Source organism: Oncorhynchus tshawytscha, linkage group LG28, assembly GCF_018296145.1.
Source record: "Oncorhynchus tshawytscha isolate Ot180627B linkage group LG28, Otsh_v2.0, whole genome shotgun sequence".
NCBI classification, from domain to species: domain Eukaryota; kingdom Metazoa; phylum Chordata; class Actinopteri; order Salmoniformes; family Salmonidae; genus Oncorhynchus; species Oncorhynchus tshawytscha.
In genome coordinates, this window is record NC_056456.1 from 15,632,618 (window position 1) to 15,654,859 (window position 22,242).

At 41.4% G+C, this 22,242-nt stretch overlaps 1 protein-coding gene across 4 annotated transcripts in view; it reads right to left on the reverse strand.

The window, feature by feature from the left end:
• Positions 1-22,242, reverse strand: part of spidr (scaffold protein involved in DNA repair) — an 84,845-nt gene that overhangs the window by 53,489 nt on the left and 9,114 nt on the right. For 3 of the 4 annotated variants that reach the window (XM_042308358.1, XM_024391387.2, XM_024391386.2), the window contains 3 exons: positions 19,245-19,393; positions 8,103-8,356; positions 2,417-2,520 (listed from right to left, as the gene is read on the reverse strand). In XM_042308358.1, the coding sequence (XP_042164292.1) occupies positions 2,417-2,520; positions 8,103-8,356; positions 19,245-19,393 (507 nt within the window). Of the gene's footprint in view, positions 1-2,416; positions 2,521-8,102; positions 8,357-8,945; positions 9,062-19,244; positions 19,394-22,242 lie in introns of those variants that run through there. The other variant, XM_024391388.2, reaches the window with a different exon arrangement.

The following is a 22,242-nucleotide window of genomic DNA, read 5'->3' on the forward strand; positions in this document are numbered from 1 at the left end:
CTGTGGCATTTTACTGTACCCAGCACAAGGTGCACCTGTGTAATGATCCTGCTGTTTAATCAGTTTCTTGATATGCCACACCTGTGAGATGGATGGATTATCTTGGCAAAGGAGAAATGCTTACTAATAGGACTGTATACAGGACTGAGAAATACGCTTTTTATATGCACGTATGTAACATTTCTGGGATCTTTTATTTCAGCTCATGAAACATGACTTTACGTGTTGCGTTTATATTTGTGTTCAGTATATAACAATGATAGTGAACCCTTTATTAGTGGGCAGGTGAATACAGGAAAGACTGAATGGAGCCCTCCTTCTGACCTGCAATAAACTAATCAATCTAAAGTTGAATAGTGTGTGAAGAAATAACATCAATGACTGACGCACACACTTTTGCCAAACACACACACACACAGCTTATTCTCGTGAGGATGAACATGCTTGTTATAGCTGGTGCTGAGCGGTTATTGGTTTTTGAGGTTGGTTCAGTTTCATTTAAATTATTAAAAAATAATTTTAATTTAAAAAACATTAAATGCACTATTCATTGTGGGTTGACTGCTGTAACACAGAATAAAACTATTAATAAAAGTCCCATGATAGTAATGACTGCTCATCACTTTGTTTTATTTGATGACTTTATTTCATTCCAAGTCATCATCTCATCTCTATAGAGCTGCTGTCAGACAAAATCAATCTGACTAGTTCTGCAAAGTAAATACGGCATTCTTTTATGACTGCTGAATACCAATTATCAATCACTTAGATACTGTACTTTCAGGTAGATACTGCACCGTGCAAAGCAACTGCTCTCGATCCCTCTTGATTTCGCATTCTTGTCTCTTATGTATCATGCAAAAAAAAAACACAGATCGGCTAAGTAGGCACGCAACGGACTATGATCGTTGTAGTTAATTAACATGTTTTCTGCTATAAACTATGTTGAATATTGGCCGGTTGGAAACTATGAGTACCTACTAAATCACACAGTTTGTGCTTCATCTAAAGAAACTGAGCAATGAGCACACAATATATATATATATATACACATATATTTATTTATTAATGGAATTCAAATAATTAAACTTAAGTTTTAGTTGTTAATCGCTCAGCACTAATAATAGGTGAAGCTAGTTGTGTTGTAATAACTGCCGGTGTTATTGTTTAAGTGCAGGTGCTCGTAAATCAAGGTGAGAAAGTCAACAAACAAAAGTGCCAACACTAGTACGCAGTATTGCACACAGAACATTGTTATGATCCAGGACGAGGGCCAAATACTCTCACTAGATGTCACAAGTCTAAAAATGAGGCCAAGTTAGAGCAAACTTCTTCTCCTTAACATTCTATTTTCTACAAGTTCTTCTCGCACTCTGATGAAAGACAATCAAGCCATCTAACTGACCTACAGACTGAACGGGAGTTGGAAAAGGTAGACAGGTTTTTTTTTGTGTTTTTTTTCCACGATCAACTGTCACATTAAAATAGTGGTTTAACCTAATTATCTAGGAGCCACTGACAATGAGGGTAGACTCATGCTTTGGTATCACCATGGAAAGAAAATATAAGTCAGTAAGCAGAGTGCTTCCTGTCACCTACATACTGGCCCCAACCAAACAAATTCACTTCTGTCACAATTATCAACGAGCAACCAGCACTTCCTCCACACGCTCCAGCTCCAGTCTTCACATGACCACAGATCTGAGCAGAAAAATCACACCTGCCTGAGAGATTGACTTCTGTCTCAGAGAACGCATCAAATCAAAGTTAATCTTGAACCATTAACGGAGAATACTTAGCGTATATAGGAATGTGTGGTAACGGTGACTGGGGATCCTTTCATAAGCCCGTCTGGGTTTCTATATTCGCAGAGCACATGGTTACTTCTGCATGTCTGTTGCTGTTTCTCAGTTTTACATGTCAAATAAAAAGCTCTGTAGCCTAATACCTGTGCCTATAGTGTAGTAATGGGGAGAGAAAAAAATCCATACAGTAACAAATCAGGATATTATTTTTGACAATATAACGTATCGTTTTGACCATCGCATTACTATTTTTGCGCTAGTTAGTTGTATCTTTACCAAAAGTTCAGTATTTTTCCTTCATAGCGTCTTGTCCATCTTTTTAAATAGAGAGACAATTTTGTTTTTCAATCAAAACTAGTTCTCATGGCTCTCTCTTGTCCCTCTGCAGCAGACATACGGTGAGCAATATGTTTGGAACATCGAATCGCAATAAATTTGCAGTGTCGAAACAGAATACATATCGGATTGTGAGAATCGCAATACATATCGTACCGGCACTAAAGTATCGTGATAATATCACATCTATCGTATCGTGAGGTCCCTGGCCACTGCCAGCCCTACTACAGTGGTGTCAAACACGGACTTGTGCGTTTGTTTGTTGTCTGTATTACCTGTGGCTGTAGTAGAAGTGTGAGAGATGGACTGGTGCCTCCAGAAGCTGATGGCTGACCTCTGTCTGCACTGGAGTCGGTTCAGTCGCTCCGCCATGCCGCCACTGTAGGAAACACACACACAGCGTCAATATCCTCAAGAATACTGTATAAACAGCGCTCAATACAGGCCAAGGTACTTTAAATCGATTTTAAAGAAGTGAACATTATTCTGTGCTGTGCATCCAACTGTGCAGTGCACCCAAGCCATAGACTGCTACCATCAAGCAAATGGTACCAGAGCATTGTTCTCAGACCAACAGCCTCTGAGACAGCTTCTACCCCCAAGCCACTGCTTGACTGCTAAATAGTCAATTAAATGTTACCCAAACTACCTGCACTGACTATCTCCCACTGAAATGTCACACACACTCACTAGACCATATATATACACTGAACAAAAACATAAAAATGCAACATGCAACAATTTTACAGTTCATATAAGGAAATCAGTCAATTGGAAAAATTAGGCCCTAATCTATAGATTTCACATGACTGGGCAAGAGCACAATCAGAATGAGTTCCCCCCCAAAAGGGCTTTATTACAGACATAAATACTCAGTATCATCAACTGTCCGGGTGGCTGGTCTGAGACAGTCCCGTAGGTGAAGAAGGCAGATGTGGAAGTCCTGGGCTGGAGTGGTTACATGTGGTCTGCAGTTGAATGTACTGCCAAATTCGTGGCCGGTTGAACGTACTGCCAAATTCGAGGCCGGTTGAACGTACTGCCAAATTCTCTAAAACCACGTTGGAGCGGCTTATGGTAGAGTTATTTGCATTCAAATCTCTGGCAACATTTCTGCAGTCAGCATGCCAATTGCACACTCCCTTGAGACATCTGTGGCATTGTGTTGTGTGACAAAACTGCACATTTTAGATTGCCCAGCACAAGGTGCCCCTGTGTAATGACTATGCTGTTTAAATTAGCTTCTTTATATGCCACACCTGGCAGATGGATGGATTACCTTGGCAAAGGAGAAATGCCCACTAAACAGGGATGGAAACAAATTTGTTCACAATGACAGAAAACATTTGTGCATATGGAACATTACTGGGATCTTTTACTTCAGCTTGTGATACATGAGGCTAACACTTTACATGTAGCGTTCATATTTTTGTTCAGTATACAGTGCATTTGAGAAGTTTTCAGACCCCTCGACTTTTTCCACATTTTGTTAAGTTACAGGCTTATTCTAAAACGGCTAAAATAATTTTGGGGAATTAAAAAAACAGAAATACCTTATTTACATAAGTATTCAGATCCTTTGCTATGAGACTTGAAATTGAGCTCAGGTGGATCCCGTTTCCATTGATCATCCTTGAGATGTTTCTACAACTTGATTTGAGTCCACCCGTGGTAAATTCAATTGATTGGATATGATTTGGAAAGGCACACATCTATCAATATAAAAGGTCCCGCAGTTGACAGTGCATGTCAGAGCAAAAACTAAGCTATGAGGTCGAAGGAATTGTCCGTAGCGCTACGAGACATGATTGTGTCAAGGCACAAATCTGGGGAAGGTTACCTAAACATTTCTATAGCATTGAAGGTCCCCAAGAACACAGTGGCCTCCATCATTCTTAAATGGAAGAAGTTTGAAATCAACAAGACTCTTCCTCGAGCTGGCCGCCCGGCCAAACTGAGCAATCGGGGAGAAGGGCCTTGGTCAGGGAGGTGACCAATAACCGATGGTCATTCTGACAGAGCTCCTCTGCAGAGATGGGAGAACCTTCAGAAGGACAAACATCTCTGCAGCACTCCACCAATCAGGCCTTTATTGTAGAGTGGCCAGATGAAAGCCACTCCTCAGCAAAAGGCACATGACAGCCCACTTGGAGTTTGCCAAAAAGGCTCCTAAAAGACTCTCAGACCATGAGAAACAAGATTCTCTGGTCTAATGAAACCAAGATTGAACTCTGGACTGAATGCCAAGAGTCACATCTGGAGGAAACCTGGCAACATCTATACGGTGAAGCATGGTGGCAGCATCAAGCTGTGGGGATGTTTTTCAGCGGCAGGGACTGGGAGACTAGTCAGGATCGAGGGGGAAATAAACTGAGAAAAATACAGACCCTAGATGAAAATCTGCTCCAGAGCTACCTAATAAGACTCCGAGGCTGTAATCGCTGCCAAAGATGCTTCAACAAAGTACTGAGTAAAGGGTCTGAAAACTGTAAATGTGATCATTTTTGCACTGTACACACAGAGAACCAAATTCTCTCACCCAGCAAAATACTACGTGAATGAAAGTCTAAAATTATTTGGTTTTAAACATAATTATGGATCAAAATTAAAAGTAGAAATCATTTCACATTCCTTATCTTATGTAAACCCGATTTTATTTACACAAAGCCAGTGGAACACTCGGACATAACTTACAAACGAAGCATGTGTGTATAGTGAGTCAGCCAGATCAGAGGCAGTAGAGATGACCAGGGATGTTGATAAGTGTGAGACTTTTGGGTGTGAGGGAAAGTACTTTTGGGTGTGAGGCGTCTTAACAAACTTCAGTGGGCAAATGCTTACCTTCGATGGCCTCTGGCACACTGGAGAAATGAGCTCTTCACGGATGAATTACGGTTTCAACTGTACCGGGCATATATCAGACGGACGGGCAAGTGTTTTTTCCTGATGTCAACTTTGTTAACAGAGTGCCCCATTGTGGCGGCGGGGTTATGGTATGGGCAGATAAAAGCTACATTCAACGAACACAATTGCATTTTATCGATGGCAATTTGAATGCACGGAGATACTGTGATGAGATCCTGAGGCACATTGTCGAGCACTTCATCAGCCGCCATCACCTCGTATTGTAGCATGATAATGCACAGCCCCATGTCTCAAGGATCTGTACACAATTCCAGGAAGCTGAAAACGTCCCAGTTCTTCTGTGTTTGGGACGCTGTGAATCAACGTGTACAGCAGTGTTCCAGTTCACGCCAATATCCAGCAACTTCACACTGCCATTGAAGAGGAGTGGGACAACATTCCACCAGGCCACAATGGGACAACATTCCACAAGGATGTAATCTACAGCCTGATCAACTCTACGCAAAGGAGATGTGTCGCGCTGCATGAGCCAAATGGTGGTCACACCAGATACTGACTGGTTTTCTGATCCACACCCCTACCTTTAAAAAAAAACTTTCTATATTCCCAGTCATATGAAATCCATAGATTAGGACATAATTCATTTATTTCAATTGATTTCCTTATATGAACTGTAACTCAGTAAAATCTTTGAAATGGTTGTGTTTATATTTTTGTTCAGTGTACAAACCACACACACAATACATTGACACTCCCACACGCAGTACATACACACAACACACACATGCAGATTGACACCAGACACACACACACGCTAATACTTTGCTTCTTTTGCTCTGTTCTTTATTTTACTCTTGATAATAATAGTAATAATATCTATCCTGACGCATAGTCACTTTATCCTGCCTTCATGTACTTATCTACCTCGAACCTCATACACATTGATCTGGTACTGGTACTCCCTGTGTATAGCACCATTCTTGTGTATTTTATTTGATTCTCCGTGTTACTACTTTATTCTTATCTTTAAACTCTGCATTGTTGGGAAGGGCTCGTAAGCAAGTCTTTCACGGTAAAGTCTACACCAGTTGTACTCGGCGCATTTGACAAATACAATTCTATTTGATCAACTGTAGAAATACAAAGGAATCACAAAGCAGTAGTTTGTTATGGTACTCTGTGGAGAAAGATTGTCTTATCCGAGGGTCTTAACTATGACAGTGACATTTGGCACCCACATGTCGTCACCCAGGTGGCCCTTTGATCAGCAGCATCGCCCTGGAAACATCCGCAAACGGTGTGTGTGTGTGAATGTGACTCGAGATGATCATGATGATTATTTCTCTCGCATTGCTTCTCATTATCCAAGAGCTAACCCAGGGGTAAGCAACCCTGGTCCTGGAATGCAGCAGAGACTTAACGTTTTTGATTTACCCGACCTGGAAGACCAAGTGTGTTGAATTTAGGCAATCACAGAACTGATCAATTAGCTCAGTTGGTCGGGTGTGGTGCCGAGTTGGAACACAATCCTGCAGTACACTCCAGGTACAGTGCCTTGCGAAAGTATTCGGCCCCCTTGAACTTTGCGACCTTTTGCCACATTTCAGGCTTCAAACAAAGATATAAAACTGTATTTTTTTGTGAAGAATCAACAACAAGTGGGACACAATCATGAAGTGGAACGACATTTATTGGATATTTCAAACTTTAACAAATCAAAAACTGAAAAATTGGGCGTGTAAAATTATTCAGAGGTCCGTTAAAAGCGCAGAGAGCATCATGAAGAACAAGGAACACACCAGGCAGGTCCGAGATACTGTTGTGAAGAAGTTTAAAGCCAGATTTGGATACAAAAAGATTTCCCAAGCTTTAAACATCCCAAGGAGCACTGTGCAAGCGATACTATTGAAATGGAAGGAGTATCAGACCACTGCAAATCTACCGAGACCTGGCCGTCCCTCTAAACTTTCAGCTCATACAAGGAGAAGACTGATCAGAGATGCAGCCAAGAGGCCCATGATCACTCTGGATGAACTGCAGAGATCTACAGCTGAGGTGGGAGACTCTGTCCATAGGACAACAATCAGTCGTATATTGCACAAATCTGGCCTTTATGGAAGAGTGGCAAGAAGAAAGACATTTCTTAAAGATATCCATAAAAGGTGTTGTTTAAAGTTTGCCACAAGCCACCTGGGAGACACACCAAACATGTGGAAGAAGGTGCTCTGGTCAGATGAAACCAAAATTGAACTTTTTGGCAACAATGCAAAACATTATGTTTGGTGTAAAAGCAACACAGCTCATCACCCTGAATACACCATCCCCACTGTCAAACATGGTGGTGGCAGCATCATGGTTTGGGCCTGCTTTTCTTCAGCAGGGACAGGGAAGATGGTTAAAATTGATGGGAAGATGGATGGAGCCAAATACAGGACCATTCTGGAAGAAAACCTGATGGAGTCTGCAAAAGACCTGAGACTGGGACGGAGATTTGTCTTCCAACAAGACAATGATCCAAAACATAAAGCAAAATCTACAATGGAATGGTTCAAAAATAAACATATCCAGGTGTTAGAATGGCCAAGTCAAAGTCCAGACCTGAATCCAATCGAGAATCTGTGGAAAGAACTGAAAACTGCTGTTCACAAATGCTCTCCATCCAACCTCACTGAGCTCGAGCTGTTTTGCAAGGAGGAATGGGAAAAAAATTTCAGTCTCTCGATGTGCAAAACTGATAGAGACATACCCCAAGCGACTTACAGCTGTAATCGCAGCAAAGGTGGCGCTACAAAGTATTAACTTAAGGGGGCTGAATAATTTTACACGCCCAATTTTTCAGTTTTTGATTTGTTAAAGTTTGAAATATCCAATAAATGTCGTTCCACTTCATGATTGTGTCCCACTTGTCGTTGATTCTTCACAAAAAAATACAGTTTTATATCTTTATGTTTGAAGCCTGAAATGTGGCAAAAGGTCGCAAAGTTCAAGGGGGCCAAATACTTTCGCAAGGCACTGTACAGGGTTGCCTATCCCTGATCGAACCTATTATGAGATCATAAATTATTCTTAAAAATATTTTTTCTTTAGTAGTCGAACCTTTGAAACGTCCTTTTCTTTTTGCTGGAGTCCTCTGGGGTCTTGGAGTTCCTGTCTGTCTGTTTCTGGGGCGTCTGCAGCGCTGCCTGAGCGGACCTGACCCAGTCACTGACTGACCTTCTGCTGCCCTCCCCTTCCCCAGCCTGCAGAGGACATTCAGCCACAACCCCAGCCTCCAGTCTGTTCAGGCTCAGGGTGTCATGGCTCTCTTCCTCTCCATCAGACAGGTAGTCTGAGATGTCAGTGTCTGTCACCTGGGGATGATTAGTCTATTATTATTATGAGCTTTACACATAACATGATATCGGTGCAATATGTTAATTCCGAAAGGTCATACTTTGGCAGAAGTATTTTCCTTCATTCAAAGGAGTATGTTTTCATCTTAGATCTAACACTTGGGTGCTAATATGTGGCATATCAGCACTTATCAAGTGTTATGTACAATATGATCAAAAACCCTTCTTAAAAACTGTCATCAATGAGGATTAAGGTACACATGTGGAACCATTAAGAGCGGGCAGATAGGAACAAGCCGTTACACTAACAATAACAGAACGCTCTGTCTCATTGGGCACACACACAGCACACCTGAGGATATCAGTTCCCATGTAGAGAAATCCAAAACACTCTCCACCCTGTCATGTGCAGACAAGACCAGCATACCAGCCCCCTTTCCCTGTTAGCTACCCACACCACCCCAGCCTACGCAGCAGCCGAGCAGCGTGCTCTCTTATTTGATTCAACTTGACCCTGCTAGGCGGAGTGCCAGCAGATGTCACACTAACTAGCTAGAGAGCAGGAACACGATGTTCCTGGCCCGTGCTCAAAAATGTGTTCACTCACCCTGCCTGCACGGCACTGGATGCATTGTAAGTAAATACAGAGCTCACACAGCTCTCTCACACAGCCTATGAGGGAGAGGTCCTGCCTCCTAGCTGACATGTTGTTGCTGAACCAACAGTAGTAAAAGGCAAGTTTTACAACCCTGATGGCACGGCGCAGATGGGGTGCAGGTTATTAACCCTGTTGGCTGCTGACAGCCGAGGCAAACCTGGGTTCAAATACTATTGGAACTCATTCAAATAGCTTGAGTGATCACTTTAGCCTGCCAGTGCCTGGAATGCCAGCCCAGGTGGGCGGAGTTTGTACTTTTGGAGACTTTTCTATCCCACTCACTCAATCACACCTATTTGAAAAATACTTAAAATAATATTAAACCCAGGTCTTGGCTTTGGAGGTTTAGCTTGAGCTTGGATCTGCCTTCATCTGGGAAGTGGCTAGCTGGCTATCCTCATGTACTCTTGAAATAAAGCATCAGTAGGCATGCTCCTCTTCCTCGCTACCAACCACACAGTTCTAGATCAACAATAAAAACGAAATGAGTACTACGCTGGCAAACACAGATAAAGTGTTTGTCAGCGTTTTGTGTTTTGTTCGTCGCAGGGCATAGCTTTATATGGAACAATAAATCGGTCCTTTTGGATTGAGACCTCAAAGTCCATTTCCTGTTAGATCCAGTTTGATTTACAGTTGATAGTAACCACCTCATCCTTTGCGGAGAGTAGGAAGTACTAACTCTTACCCTTCTGACCCAAACTGTAGTCAAAGGAAAGCAAAATGGATAGCCACTGATCAGAATAGGATAGGGAAACACTAGCTTTTACACCGAACAAAAATATAAACAAACAAGTGTTCGTCCCATGTTTCATGAGCTGACATCCCAGAAATTATCCATTCGCACAAAAAGCTTATTTGTCTCAAATTTGGATCATTACACACGTGCACCTTGTGCTGAGGACAATAAAATGACACAGTTGTCACAACACAATGCCACTGGTGTCTCAAGTTGAGTGTGCAATTGGCATGCTGACTGCAGGAATGTCCATCAGAGCTGTTCCCAGAGAATTTAATATTCATTTCTCTACCATAAGCTGCCTCCAATGTACACTACCATTCACCAGTTTGGGGTCACTTAGAAACGTCTTGTTTTTGAAAGAAAAGCAAATTTTTTGTCCATTACAATGACATCAAATTGATCAGAAATACAGTGAAGACATTCTTAATGTTGTAAATGACTATTGTAGCTGGAAACGGTTGATTTTTAATGGAATATCTATATAGGTGTACAGAGGCCCACTTATCAGCAATCATCACTCCTGTGTTCCAATGGCATGTTGTGTTAGCTAATCCACGTTTATCATTTTAAAAGGCTAATTGATCATTAGAAACCCCTTTTGCAATAATGTTAGCACAACTGAAAACTGTTGTCCTGATTAAAGAAGCAATAAAACTGGCCTCCTTTAGACTAGTTGAGTATCTGGAGCATCAGCATTTGTGGGTTTGATTTACAGGCTCAAAATGTCCAGAAACAAAAAAACCTTCTTCTGAAACTCGACTGTCTATTCTTGTTCTGAGAAATGAAGGCTATTTCATGTGAGAAATTGAAACTGAAGATCTCGTACAACAATTTGTACTACTCTCTTCACAGAACAGCGCAAAATGGCTATAACCAAGTACATAAGTGTGTCTAGTTTGAGAAACAGACGCCTCACAAGTCAACTGGCAGCTATATTAAATAGTACCCGCAAAGCACCAATCTCAACGGCAACAGTGAAGAGACGACTCCGGGATGTTGGCCTTCAATATATTTTAAATTGAATGATAGGTAGCCTAGTGCTTAGAGCGCTGGACTAGTAACCGAAAGGTTGCAATATCGAATCCCCACCCAAGCAGACAAGGTAAAAATATGTTGTTCCGCCCCTGAACAAGGCCCACTGTTCCTAGGCCGTCATTGAAAATAAGAATTTGTTCGTAACTGACTTACCTGGTTAAATAAAGGTAAAATACAAAAATTACAATTTCCATATATAAACTGTAACTCAGTCAAATCCTTGAAAAATGTAGCGTTTATATTTTTGTTCAGTGTAGCTTTTTAAATGATTGCCATCGTTAAATCTGCATCCATTCATGTCAAGAGTAGTTGTTATTCTGGCTGTTTATTTACCACCATAGACAGATGCTGGCACTAAGATCGCACTCTGGAAATAAGCAAACAGGAAAAACACTCACCTAGAGGCGGCGTGCCTAGCGGCCGGAGACATTAATGCAGGGAAACTTAAATCAGTTCCACCAAATAAATATTAATGTTAAATGTGCAACCAGAGAAAAAAATAATCTAGATCACCTGTAATCCACACACAGAGACGTGTCCAAAGCTCTCCATCGCCCTCCATTTGGTAAAACCGACCACAACTCTATGCTCTTGATTCCTTCTTACAAGCAAAAATTAAAGATGGAAGCACCAGTGACTATGTCTATAAAAAAGTTGTCAGATGAAGAAGATGCTAAAATACAGGACTATTTTGCTATCACAGACTGGAACATGTTCCAGGATTCGTCCGATGGCATTGAGGAGGACACCACATCAGTCACTGACTTTAACAATAAGTGCATCGAGGACGTCGTCCCCACAGTGACTGTACGTACATACCCCAACCAGAAGCCATGGATTACAGGCAACATTCGCACTGAGCTAAAGGGTAGAGCTGCCGCTTTCAAGGTGCGGGACTCTAACCCGGAAGCTTACAAAAAATCCTGATATGCCCGGCGATGAAACATCACAGGCAAAGCGTCAATACAGGGCTAAGATACTACACAGGCTCCGACGCTCATCATGTGTCAAGGACTGCAAACTATTACAGACTACAAAGGAAAGCACAGCCACGAGCTACCCAGTGACACGAGCCTACCAGACGAGCTAAATCACTTCTAAGCTTGCTTCTAGGCAAGCAAAACTGAGGCATGCATGAGCGCATCAGTTGTTCCGGACGACTGTGTGATCACGCCCCCCGTTGACCTTTAAACAGGTCAACATACACAAGGCTGCGGGGCCAGACGGATACTAGTACGTGTGCTCCGGGCATGTGCTGACCAACTGGCAGGTGTCTTCACTGACATATTCAAAATGTCCCTGATTGAGTCTGCAATACCAAAATGTTTCAAGCAGACCACCATAGTCTCTGTGCCCAAGAACACAAAGGCAACCTGCCTAAATGAATACAGACCCGTAGCACTCACGTCCGTAGCCATGAAGTGCTATGAAAGGTTGGTAATGGTTCACATCAACACCATTATCCCAGAAACCCTAGACCCACTCCAATTTGCATACCGCCCAAACAGATTCACAGATGATGCAATCTCTATTACACTCCACACTGCCCTTTCCCACCTGGACAAAAGGAACACCTATGTGAGAATGCTATTTATTGACTACAGCTCAGCGTTCAACACCATAGTACCCTCAAAAACTCATCACTAAGCTAAGGATCCTGGGACTAACCACCTACCTCTACAACTGGATCCTGGACTTCCTGGTGGGACGCCCCCAGGTGGTGAGGGTAGGTAGCAACACATCTGCCACGTTGATCCTTAACACGAGCTCCCCAGGGTTGCGTGCTCAGTCCCCTCCTGTACTCCCTGTTCACCCACGACTGCATGGCCATGCACGATTCCAACACTATCATTAAGTTTGCAGATGACACAACAGGGTAGGTCTGATCACCGACAATGACGAAACAGCGTATAGATAGGAGGTCAGAGACCTGGCCGGGTGGTGCCAGAATAACAACCTATCCCTCAACATAACCAAGACTAAGGAAATGATTGTGGACTACAAGAAAAGGAGAACCGAGCACACCCCCACTCTCATCAACGGGGTTGTAGTGGAGCAGGTTGAGAGCTTCAAAATCCTTGGTATCCACAGCAACAACAAACTAGAATGGTCCAAACACACCAAAACAGTTGTGAAAGGGCACAACAAAGCCTATTCCCCCTCAGAAAATTAAAAAGATTTGGCATGGGTCCTGACATCCTCAAAAGGTTCTACAGCTGCAACATCGAGAGCATACTGACTGGTTGCATCACTGCCTGGTATGGCAATTGCTCGGCCTCTAACCGCAAGCCACTACAGAGGGTAGTGCGTACGGCCCAGTACATCACTGGGGCTAAGCTGCCTGCCATCCAGGACCTCTACACCAGGCGGTGTCAGAGGAAGGCCCTAAATATTGTCAAAGACCCCAGCCACCCCAGTCATAGACTGTTCTCTCTACTACCGCATGGCAAGCGGTGCCAGAGTGCCAAGTCTAGGACAAAAAGGCCTCTCAACAGTTTTTAGCCCCAAGCCATAAGACTCCTGAACAGGTAATGAAATGGCTACCCAGACTATTTGCATTGTGTGCCCCTCTCCCCAACCCCTCTTTTTACGCTGCTGCTACTCTCTGTTTATCATATATGCATAGTCACTATAACCACATCTACATACTATCTCAATCAGCCTGACTAACCAATGTCTGTATGTAGCCTTGCTACTTTTATAGCCTCGCTACTGTATATAGCCTGTATTTTTACTGTTGTTTTATTTCTTGACTTACCTATTGTTCACCTAATACCTTTTTTGCACTATTGGTTAGAGCCTGTAAGTAAGCATTTCACTGTAAGGTCTACTACACCTGTTGTATTCAGAGCACGTGACAACTTAGATTTAATTTTTATCATTTATACGCATAAATGTAAAATATATGTACCCCAAATTAAACCAGGGCTTCAAAGAACAGAAAAAGCTACACTGAAAATAGGACAAACCTGAGAATAACCTAGGCTATAACTCAAACCTTCAAGCAAATCTCCCATTGACATCAAAACCCGATCTTAAGAAAAACGTTCAACTTTTAATGTTTCACATGTTAGGTGAATTCAGCTTCAGAGATAATCTCTTGGTTTCTGTGAGGCCTCAGACCACAAGCCTCCAGTTCAGGGAGGTTAGATAGGTAACCTTTGACTCCCAGAATGCTGATAGCAGCTGTGAAAGTAAGAGGGAAATGGCTACACGGTCTGTGGGGGTGATGATTATCTGACTACATGCGTGAGGCTTCCTCACGAACATTGCCTCGACTGCATTACAACTAACAGAGAACTCCTTTAGAGGCACATTCTAACTTGTCAAGACAACACATACATACAATGTAACTCCAATCCAGTGTGCATACAGCAAACAATCTCAAGCAACAGTATTCCTTTTAACATGGTCTCTGGCAACAGAGCTAGGGCTAATATGTAGCTTCTCGTTGGCCATACATATTTCAGTATCTTCATTAAACATAGGCTTAAGTGCCTTAGTGACTTCAAAAAGTATTCACACCCCTTGACGTATTCCAAATGTTGTCTTACAGCCTGAATTCAGAATGGATTAAAAATATATATAAAATCATCCTTTTTAACACAGTACCCCATAATGACAAAGTGAAAACATGTTTGACATTTTTGCAAATGTATTGAAAACTAAATACATAAAAATTACAGAGTCACTGCATGCTCTGTCAAATTGGTAGTTATTCATTGCTAAACAATCATTTCCAAGCCATAGATTCTCTAGCAGATTTAAGTCAAAACTGTAAGTCTGACACTCAGGAACATTCACTCTTCTTGGTAAGAAACTCCAGTGTAGATTTGGTAGTGCTGAGCGATTAACCGCCATTTTGGTTAGTTTAGTGTAGAAAACGTAGTAATTAACTACAATGACCATAATCCAATGCACTCTGTCTGTGCGGAGCAGGCATGGAGACTGAGAGAAGAGAGAACGTGCAACCTACAGGGATAGAAAGCAGTTGCTTTGAGAGCCTGAATATACATGATCTAAGTGATTGATAGTTGGTATTCAGCAGTCTAAAGTTTATTTGAATAACTATTTTTTTTTTTTAAGTGATTTGGTCAGACAGCATAGGCAGCAGCTCTATAGAAATGAGATGACTTTAAATTAAATTAACAAATATTTCTTAATATACTGTGAATAAATGGTTAAGTGATGAGCAGTAAATGGGCAGTTACTACCATCATGTGACTTATTGTTTTACTCTGTGTTACATCATTCAACCCACATAATAAGCAGGCACGACAAAACCTATTCCCCCTCAGGATACTGAAAATATTTGGCATGGGTGCTCAGATCCTCAAAAGGTTCTACAGCTGCACCATCGAGAGCATGGTTGCATCACTGCCTGGTATGGCAACTGCTCGGCCTCCGACCGCAAGGCACTACAGAGGATAGTGCGAACTGCCCAGTACATCACTGGGGCCAAGCTTCCTGCCATCCAGGACCTCTACACCAGGCGGTGTCAGAGGAAGGCCCTAAAAATTGTCAGACTCCATCCACCCTAGTCATAGACTGTTCTCTTTGCTTCCGCACGGCAAGTGGTACCGGAGCGCCAAGACTAGGTCCATGAGGCTTCTTAACAGCTTCTACCCCCAAGCCATAAGCCTCTTGAACATCTAGTCAAATGGCTACCCAGACTAATTACATTCCCCCCCCCTCTCCACACCACTGCCACTCTCAGATGTCATCTATTCATGGTCACTTTAATTAACTCCACTTACATGTACATACTACCTCAACTAACTGGTGCCCCCGCACACTGACTCTGTACCCCCCTGTAAATTTGGTTAATTTTATTCTTATCTGTATTTTTTGAAACTGCACTGTTGGTTAGGGGCTTGTAAGTAAGCATTTCACTGTAAGGTCTACAATTCTGCGCATGTGACTAATACTATTTTATTTGATTTGATAATGCATTTTATGTAAAACAAATTATTGAAATAGAACAGAAAACACAAAATCAAAAAAAAATCACAAAATCAAAAAACACAAAATCGCTCAGCACAATTTATGTTATTATCCTACTGAAAGGTGAATTCATCTCCCAGCATCTGGTGGAAAGCAGACTGAATCAGGTTTTCTAGGATTTTGCTTAGCTCTATTACATTTGATTTTTTTTATCTTGAAAACCTCCCCTGTCCTTTACGATTACAAGCATACCCATAACATCATTCAGCCACCACTATGCTTTAAAATATGGAGAGTGGTACTCAGTAATGTGTTGTTGGATTTGCCCAAACATATCACTTTGTATTCTATACATATAGTTCATTTCTTTGCCATATTTTTTGCAGTTTTACTTTAGTGCCTTATTTGCAAACAGAATACATGTTTTGGAATATTTGTAATCTGTACAGGCTTCCTTCTTTCACTCAATTAGGTTAGAATTGTGGAGTAACTACAATGTTGTTGATCCATCCTCAGTTCTCCGATCACAGCCATTACACTATGTAACTGTTTTAAAGTCACCATTGGCCTCACAGTGAAATCCCTGAGCGGTTTCCTTCCTCTCCGGCAACTGAAGGACGCCTGTATTTTTGTAGTGACTGGGTGTATTGATACACCATCAAAAGTGTATTCAATGCCTGCCTAATTTTTATTTTTAACTTATTTTCTAATGGGTGCCCTTCTTTGAGAGGCATTGGAAGACCTCCCTGGTGTTTGTGGTTGAACCTGTGTTTGAAATTCACTGCTTGACCGAGGGACCTTAGATTATTTTGTGGGGGATACAGAGATATATATTTTTTTTTTACCTTTATTTAACTAGGCAAGTCAGTGAAGAACAAATTCTTATTTTCAATGACGGCCTAGAAACAGTGGGTTAACTGCCTTGTTCAGGGGCAGAACGACAGATTTTTCTGGGATTCGATCTGGCAACCTTTCGGTTACTTGTCCAACGCTCTAATCACTAGGCTACCTGCTGTATGATGAATGAGGTAGTCATTCAACAATTATGTTAAAAACTATTAATGCACACAGAGTCCATGCAACTAACTATGACTTGTTAAGCACATTTTTACTCCTGAATTTATTTAGGATTTCCATAACAAAGGTGTTGAATACTAATTGACTCAAGACATTTCAGCTTTTCATTTTTCATTAATTTGTAAACATTTGTGAAAACCTCATTCCACTTTGACATTATGGGGTATAGTGTATAGGCCGGTGACACAAAATCTCAATTGAATTCATTTAAAATTCAGACTGTAACAATAAAATGTAGAAAAAGTCAAGTGGTGTGAATACTTCCTGAAGGCACTTTAATCCTCATCTGGAGGGTTCAACACAACTCTAGTCCTCAAGAGGGTCAGAGTCTATTATCTCCATCCTTACCTTCTAAGCTTTAACCAATCGATGACTTAATTGATCAATCAAATGTCATGGTGGGTGGGAACCAGTACAGACCACAGGTGGGCCGCTAGTTGAACAATCCCAAAGCCACATAGTAGAATATTCTAGAACTTTGGAAAACATCGGAGTGAACAGAACACCACTCCTTGTACATTCTCAAGGTGCCTGGCCAACCTTTAACAAACACTCCTGAATGACTTCTGAAGACTGACATAATGCAAGCCTCCACTGTACAACACATGACATAAAGGCACCTTTCTTTCCCTGTTCAGTCACTACAAGTGAGCGGGTAGGCTAAAGATAAACATATTTCCATCATAAAATATAATAGATTGACATATGTCAAACACTAACAATGTTGAATGCAAAATATAATGTGTCATCTAATAGGCTGTTTGTATCTCACGATGTAAATAACATAACCTAGGTCAGGCAGCACAAAACAATATCCCTCTTTCCACAATTAAATATAGACAACTTTAGAGGCCAAAAAAATTCTACCTTCCAGAAAAATGAGGTTAAACATGTGTATATTACCTGAAATAGATTTGAGTTTATTGATACATGGACATTGGTTAAGTGGCTGCTGGCCGTTTGGGAACGTGCCCTACTCTCTCCCCACATAGACAGTGCTCCATTCAGCAAAACCACTTGGGGTCAACTTATGAACTGTAACAATTTAGAACATGACCTGAACTTATAATATACACCACTGAGTGTACAAAACATTAGAAACATGTTCCTTATATTGAGTTGCACCCCCTTTTGCCCTCAGAACAGCCTCAATTCGTAAGGGCATGGACTCTACAAGGTGTCGAAAGAAAGCTTTCCACGGGGATGCTCCAATGCTTCCCACAGTTCCCACATGAGTCAAGTTGGCTGGAAGTCCTTAGGGTGGTGGACCAGTCTTGATACACACGGGAAATTGTGGAGCATGAAAACCCCAGCAGCGTTGAGGTTCTTGACACACTAAAACCGGTGCGCCTTACACCTGACATCATACCCCGTTCAAAGGCTCTTAAATATTTTGTCTTGTCCATTCAACCTCTGAACGGCACACATACACAATCCACGTCTCAATTGTCCAAAGGCTTGAAAATCCTGGATTTAACCAGTGACATAAATAAGGGATCATAGCTTTAACCTTGTCAGTCTATGTCATGGAAAGAGCAGGTGTTCATAATGTTATGTACACTCAGTGTAGAAGATGTTTTATTCAAAGCAACTTAGTAGTGCGCACATACATTTTACGTACAGATGGTCCCGGAAATCAAACCCACTATCCTGGCATAGTAAGCACCATGCTCTACCAACTGAGCTACAGAGGAAAGTGCACTGCATTGTACTGTGTTGGTATTGGCCTGTCAGACCTATTCTGTCAGTTTGTTTTTGAATACTCCACCTAGTGGTAGAATATCTAAAAAGGTATATCATAAAAATATAACTAACTAGACCTTGTTGATGTTCAGATTAGTGCTATAAAATAGTCATGTTGCATTCAAATGTATATATGTGAAGTCATGTTTCCTTAAATGTATATTACACAGTGTTGTGTTTACATACGTCATGAGTTGAGTGGGAAGGGCAGTAGCCTAATGGGCAAACCAGGTGGCCCGCAGACATACTGACTGACAGGTGGTACGGGAGAACCACCATGCCGCTATTGACATGTTGCTATACACGTGCACATATTTACCTTTACGCTCATACTGAGTGAAGGGAGGTTAGATTAAACTGGGGGTAGACAATTGTAAACACAGCACTGTCATATAAAGGCAGAGGGAACAAAACAATGCACTGTAAGGGGCATAGCACCACCTAGTGTCATTGAACATGGCTGAAACTCATAATGCCATAGGTGTTAATGTGCCTCTGTACATTTTTGTAGACGTAAAGTATTGTTTGTGTCCAGTATTTTAGCAATAGTATATTTGTCTTAAACAATGTGAAATGTCTGCGTTTCTATTTATTTCAATAAAGATTATAATTTTTGTTTAGTATTTCTAGATGTGATTACACATACAGTATTTTATCTTGTTTTTTGTAGTATTGGTAAAGTGTGAGTAAACCTCTCATTTACTCACAGTTGTAGGTTTAGGAGATGATTCTTTCGGTTCCCGAGCGCAGGGCTCCGACTCACAGTCAGAGATCTCCCCCACACCGTCCTCCTTCTTTCCCTGATCATCTTCAGCCTCATCCACATCACTATCCGTGTCTATCGTCGGAAGCTCATCTAAAAATAAATATATATATATTTTTAACAAGTGTCCACTGAAAATCTCACTTTTAAAAGTTCCTATTCTGTTAACTGATACCCAAATGATGTAGTTGACTATTTCCTATACTCGTTTGTACGTGGTTTAAGCATAAATTGGAGAGAAAAAATATACTTTAAAAAAATAAAAATAAACTTAAAACTTGTATCTCAAACAGGCTGCTTCAAAAATGCTTGCCATTTCCTCATAGAACATGTCAGCCTCCTGACGAGGCTTAGCTGGCTAATCAGCGGTCTTCTCACATTAATATTTGTAATTACCGGTATACGCCGACAACATTCTGTTGTTGGGTTGGGCCCACACCATTCAAACACAGAAAAGCTGCTTTTTAACATAAATAATTACAATTTTTTGGAAAGAAATCTGGAAACACTGGACAGTGATTTTTACCATACAGTGGGGCAAAAAAGTATTTAGTCAGCCACCAATTGTGCAAGTTCTCCCACTTAAAAATATGAGAGAGGCCTGTAATTTCCATCATAGGTACACTACAACAAAAAATCCAGAAAATCACATTGTAGGATTTTTTATGAATTTATTCGCAAATTATGGTGGAAAATAAGTATTTGGTCACCTACAAACAAGCAAGATTTCTGGCCCTCACAGACCTGTAACTGCTTCTTTAAGAGTCTCCTCTGTCCTCCACTCGTTACCTGTATTAATGGCACCTGTTTGAACTTGTTATCAGTATAAAAGACAGTCACACTCCAAACTCCACTATGGCCAAGACCAAAGAGCTGTCAAAGGACACCAGAAACAAAATTGTAGACCTGCACCAGGCTGGGAAGACTGAATCTGCAATAGGTAAGCAGCTTGGTTTGAAGAAATCAACTGTGGGAGCAATTATTAGGAAATGGAAGACATACAAGACCACTGATAATCTCCCTCGATCTGGGGCTCCAGGCAAGATCTCACCCCGTGGGGTCAAAATGATCACAAGAACGGTGAGCAAAAATCCCAGAACCACACGGGGGGACCTAGTGAATGGCCTGCAGAGAGCTGGGACCAAAGTAACAAAGCCTACCATCAGTAACACACTACGCCGCCAGGGACTCAAATCCTGCAGTGCCAGACGTGTCCCCCTGCTAAAGCCAGTACATGTCCAGGCCCGTCTGAAGTTTGCTAGAGAGCATTTGGATGATCCAGAAGAAGATTGGGAGAATGTCATATGGTCAGATGAAACCAAAATATAACTTTTTGGTAAAAACTCAACTCGTCGTGTTTGGAGGACAAAGAATGCTGAGTTGCATCCAAAGAACACCATACCTACTGTGAAGCATGGGGGTGGAAGCATCATGCTTTGGGGCTGTTTTTCTGCAAAGGGACCAGGACGACTGATCCGGGTAAAGGAAAGAATGAATGGGGCCATGTATCATGAAATTTTGAGTGAAAACCTCCTTCCATCAGCAAGGGCATTGAAGATGAAACGTGGCTGGGTCTTTCAGCATGACAATGATCCCAAACACACCGCCCGGGCAACGAAGGAGTGGCTTCGTAAGAAGCATTTCAAGGTCTTGGAGTGGCCTAGCCAGTCTCCAGATCTCAACCCCATAGAAAATCTTTGGAGGGAGTTGAAAGTCTGTGTTGCCCAGCAACAGCCCCAAAACATCACTGCTCTAGAGGAGATCTGCATGGAGGAATGGGCCAAAATACCAGCAACAGTGTGTGAAAACCTTGTGAAGACTTACAGAAAACGTTTCACCTCTGTCATTGCCAACAAAGGGTATATAACAAAGTATTGAGATAAACTTTTGTTAGTGACCAAATACTTATTTTCCACTATAATTTGCAAATAAATTAATTAAAAATCCTACAATGTGATTTTCTGGATTTTTTTTCTCATTTTGTCTGTCATGGTTGAAGTGTACCTATGATGCAAATTACAGGCCTCTCATCTTTTTAAGTGGGAGAACTTGCACAATTGGTGGCTGACTAAATACTTTTTTGCCCCACTGTATGTGGCTGATAACATAATGAACATACACAAAATATTAGGGTTGTTAATTCATGGGGACATCACAATATGATATCACGATACTTAGGTATCGATACAATATGATTTGCGATTCGATACTGCGAATTTACTGAGATTTAATGTTCCAAACACATTTCTCAATGTCTGCTGAAGAGTGAAAAGAGAGCCATGAGAAACAAGTTTGAGATAAGTGTCCAAAACATGTTGGCTCACCATTTAAAACATTAAAGAAGAAGATGGAGAACAAGCTATAGGATGAGAAATACTAGAGTTTTGACCTTCATGAGTAGTCATTTCTATGAACTGTTCGGTCAGGAGAAGTTGGGTCCCATGCCACTGATTAACATTGCGAACCGCTGCCCTGATGTTGCCCACAGTATAAGACAATGAGGACACCCCCTCATGTTAGGGTACAAGGAACAATATTGCAATTATTAATGACCATTGAACTAGTTAAAATGATATTGCCTATGATCCAGGCCATTTAGACACTGATGGAAAAGAAGCCAATTAATGAACAATATATGGAGGTGTCTACATACTGGGACTGCTTTCCTTTGTGGCTACAGCGCATTGAATCCATTTAGGCTAACTAAATATGGCAATATAGGTTGGTAGCCATTCCCCTACAAATTATTTTAGATAGATTTTTTGCTACTGGCAAGGAGAGATGGCCAGTCCAATATGGGATACTGAATTTAACTTCCAGGGAGGACGTGCCCTACAGGCAATAGTGAATACTACATACAATCGAGGATATACTTCACTTTTCGCACATACCTTTGTTCTTTTATTTTTTTAAATTTTTAAATGAGGCCACATTTATGTTTA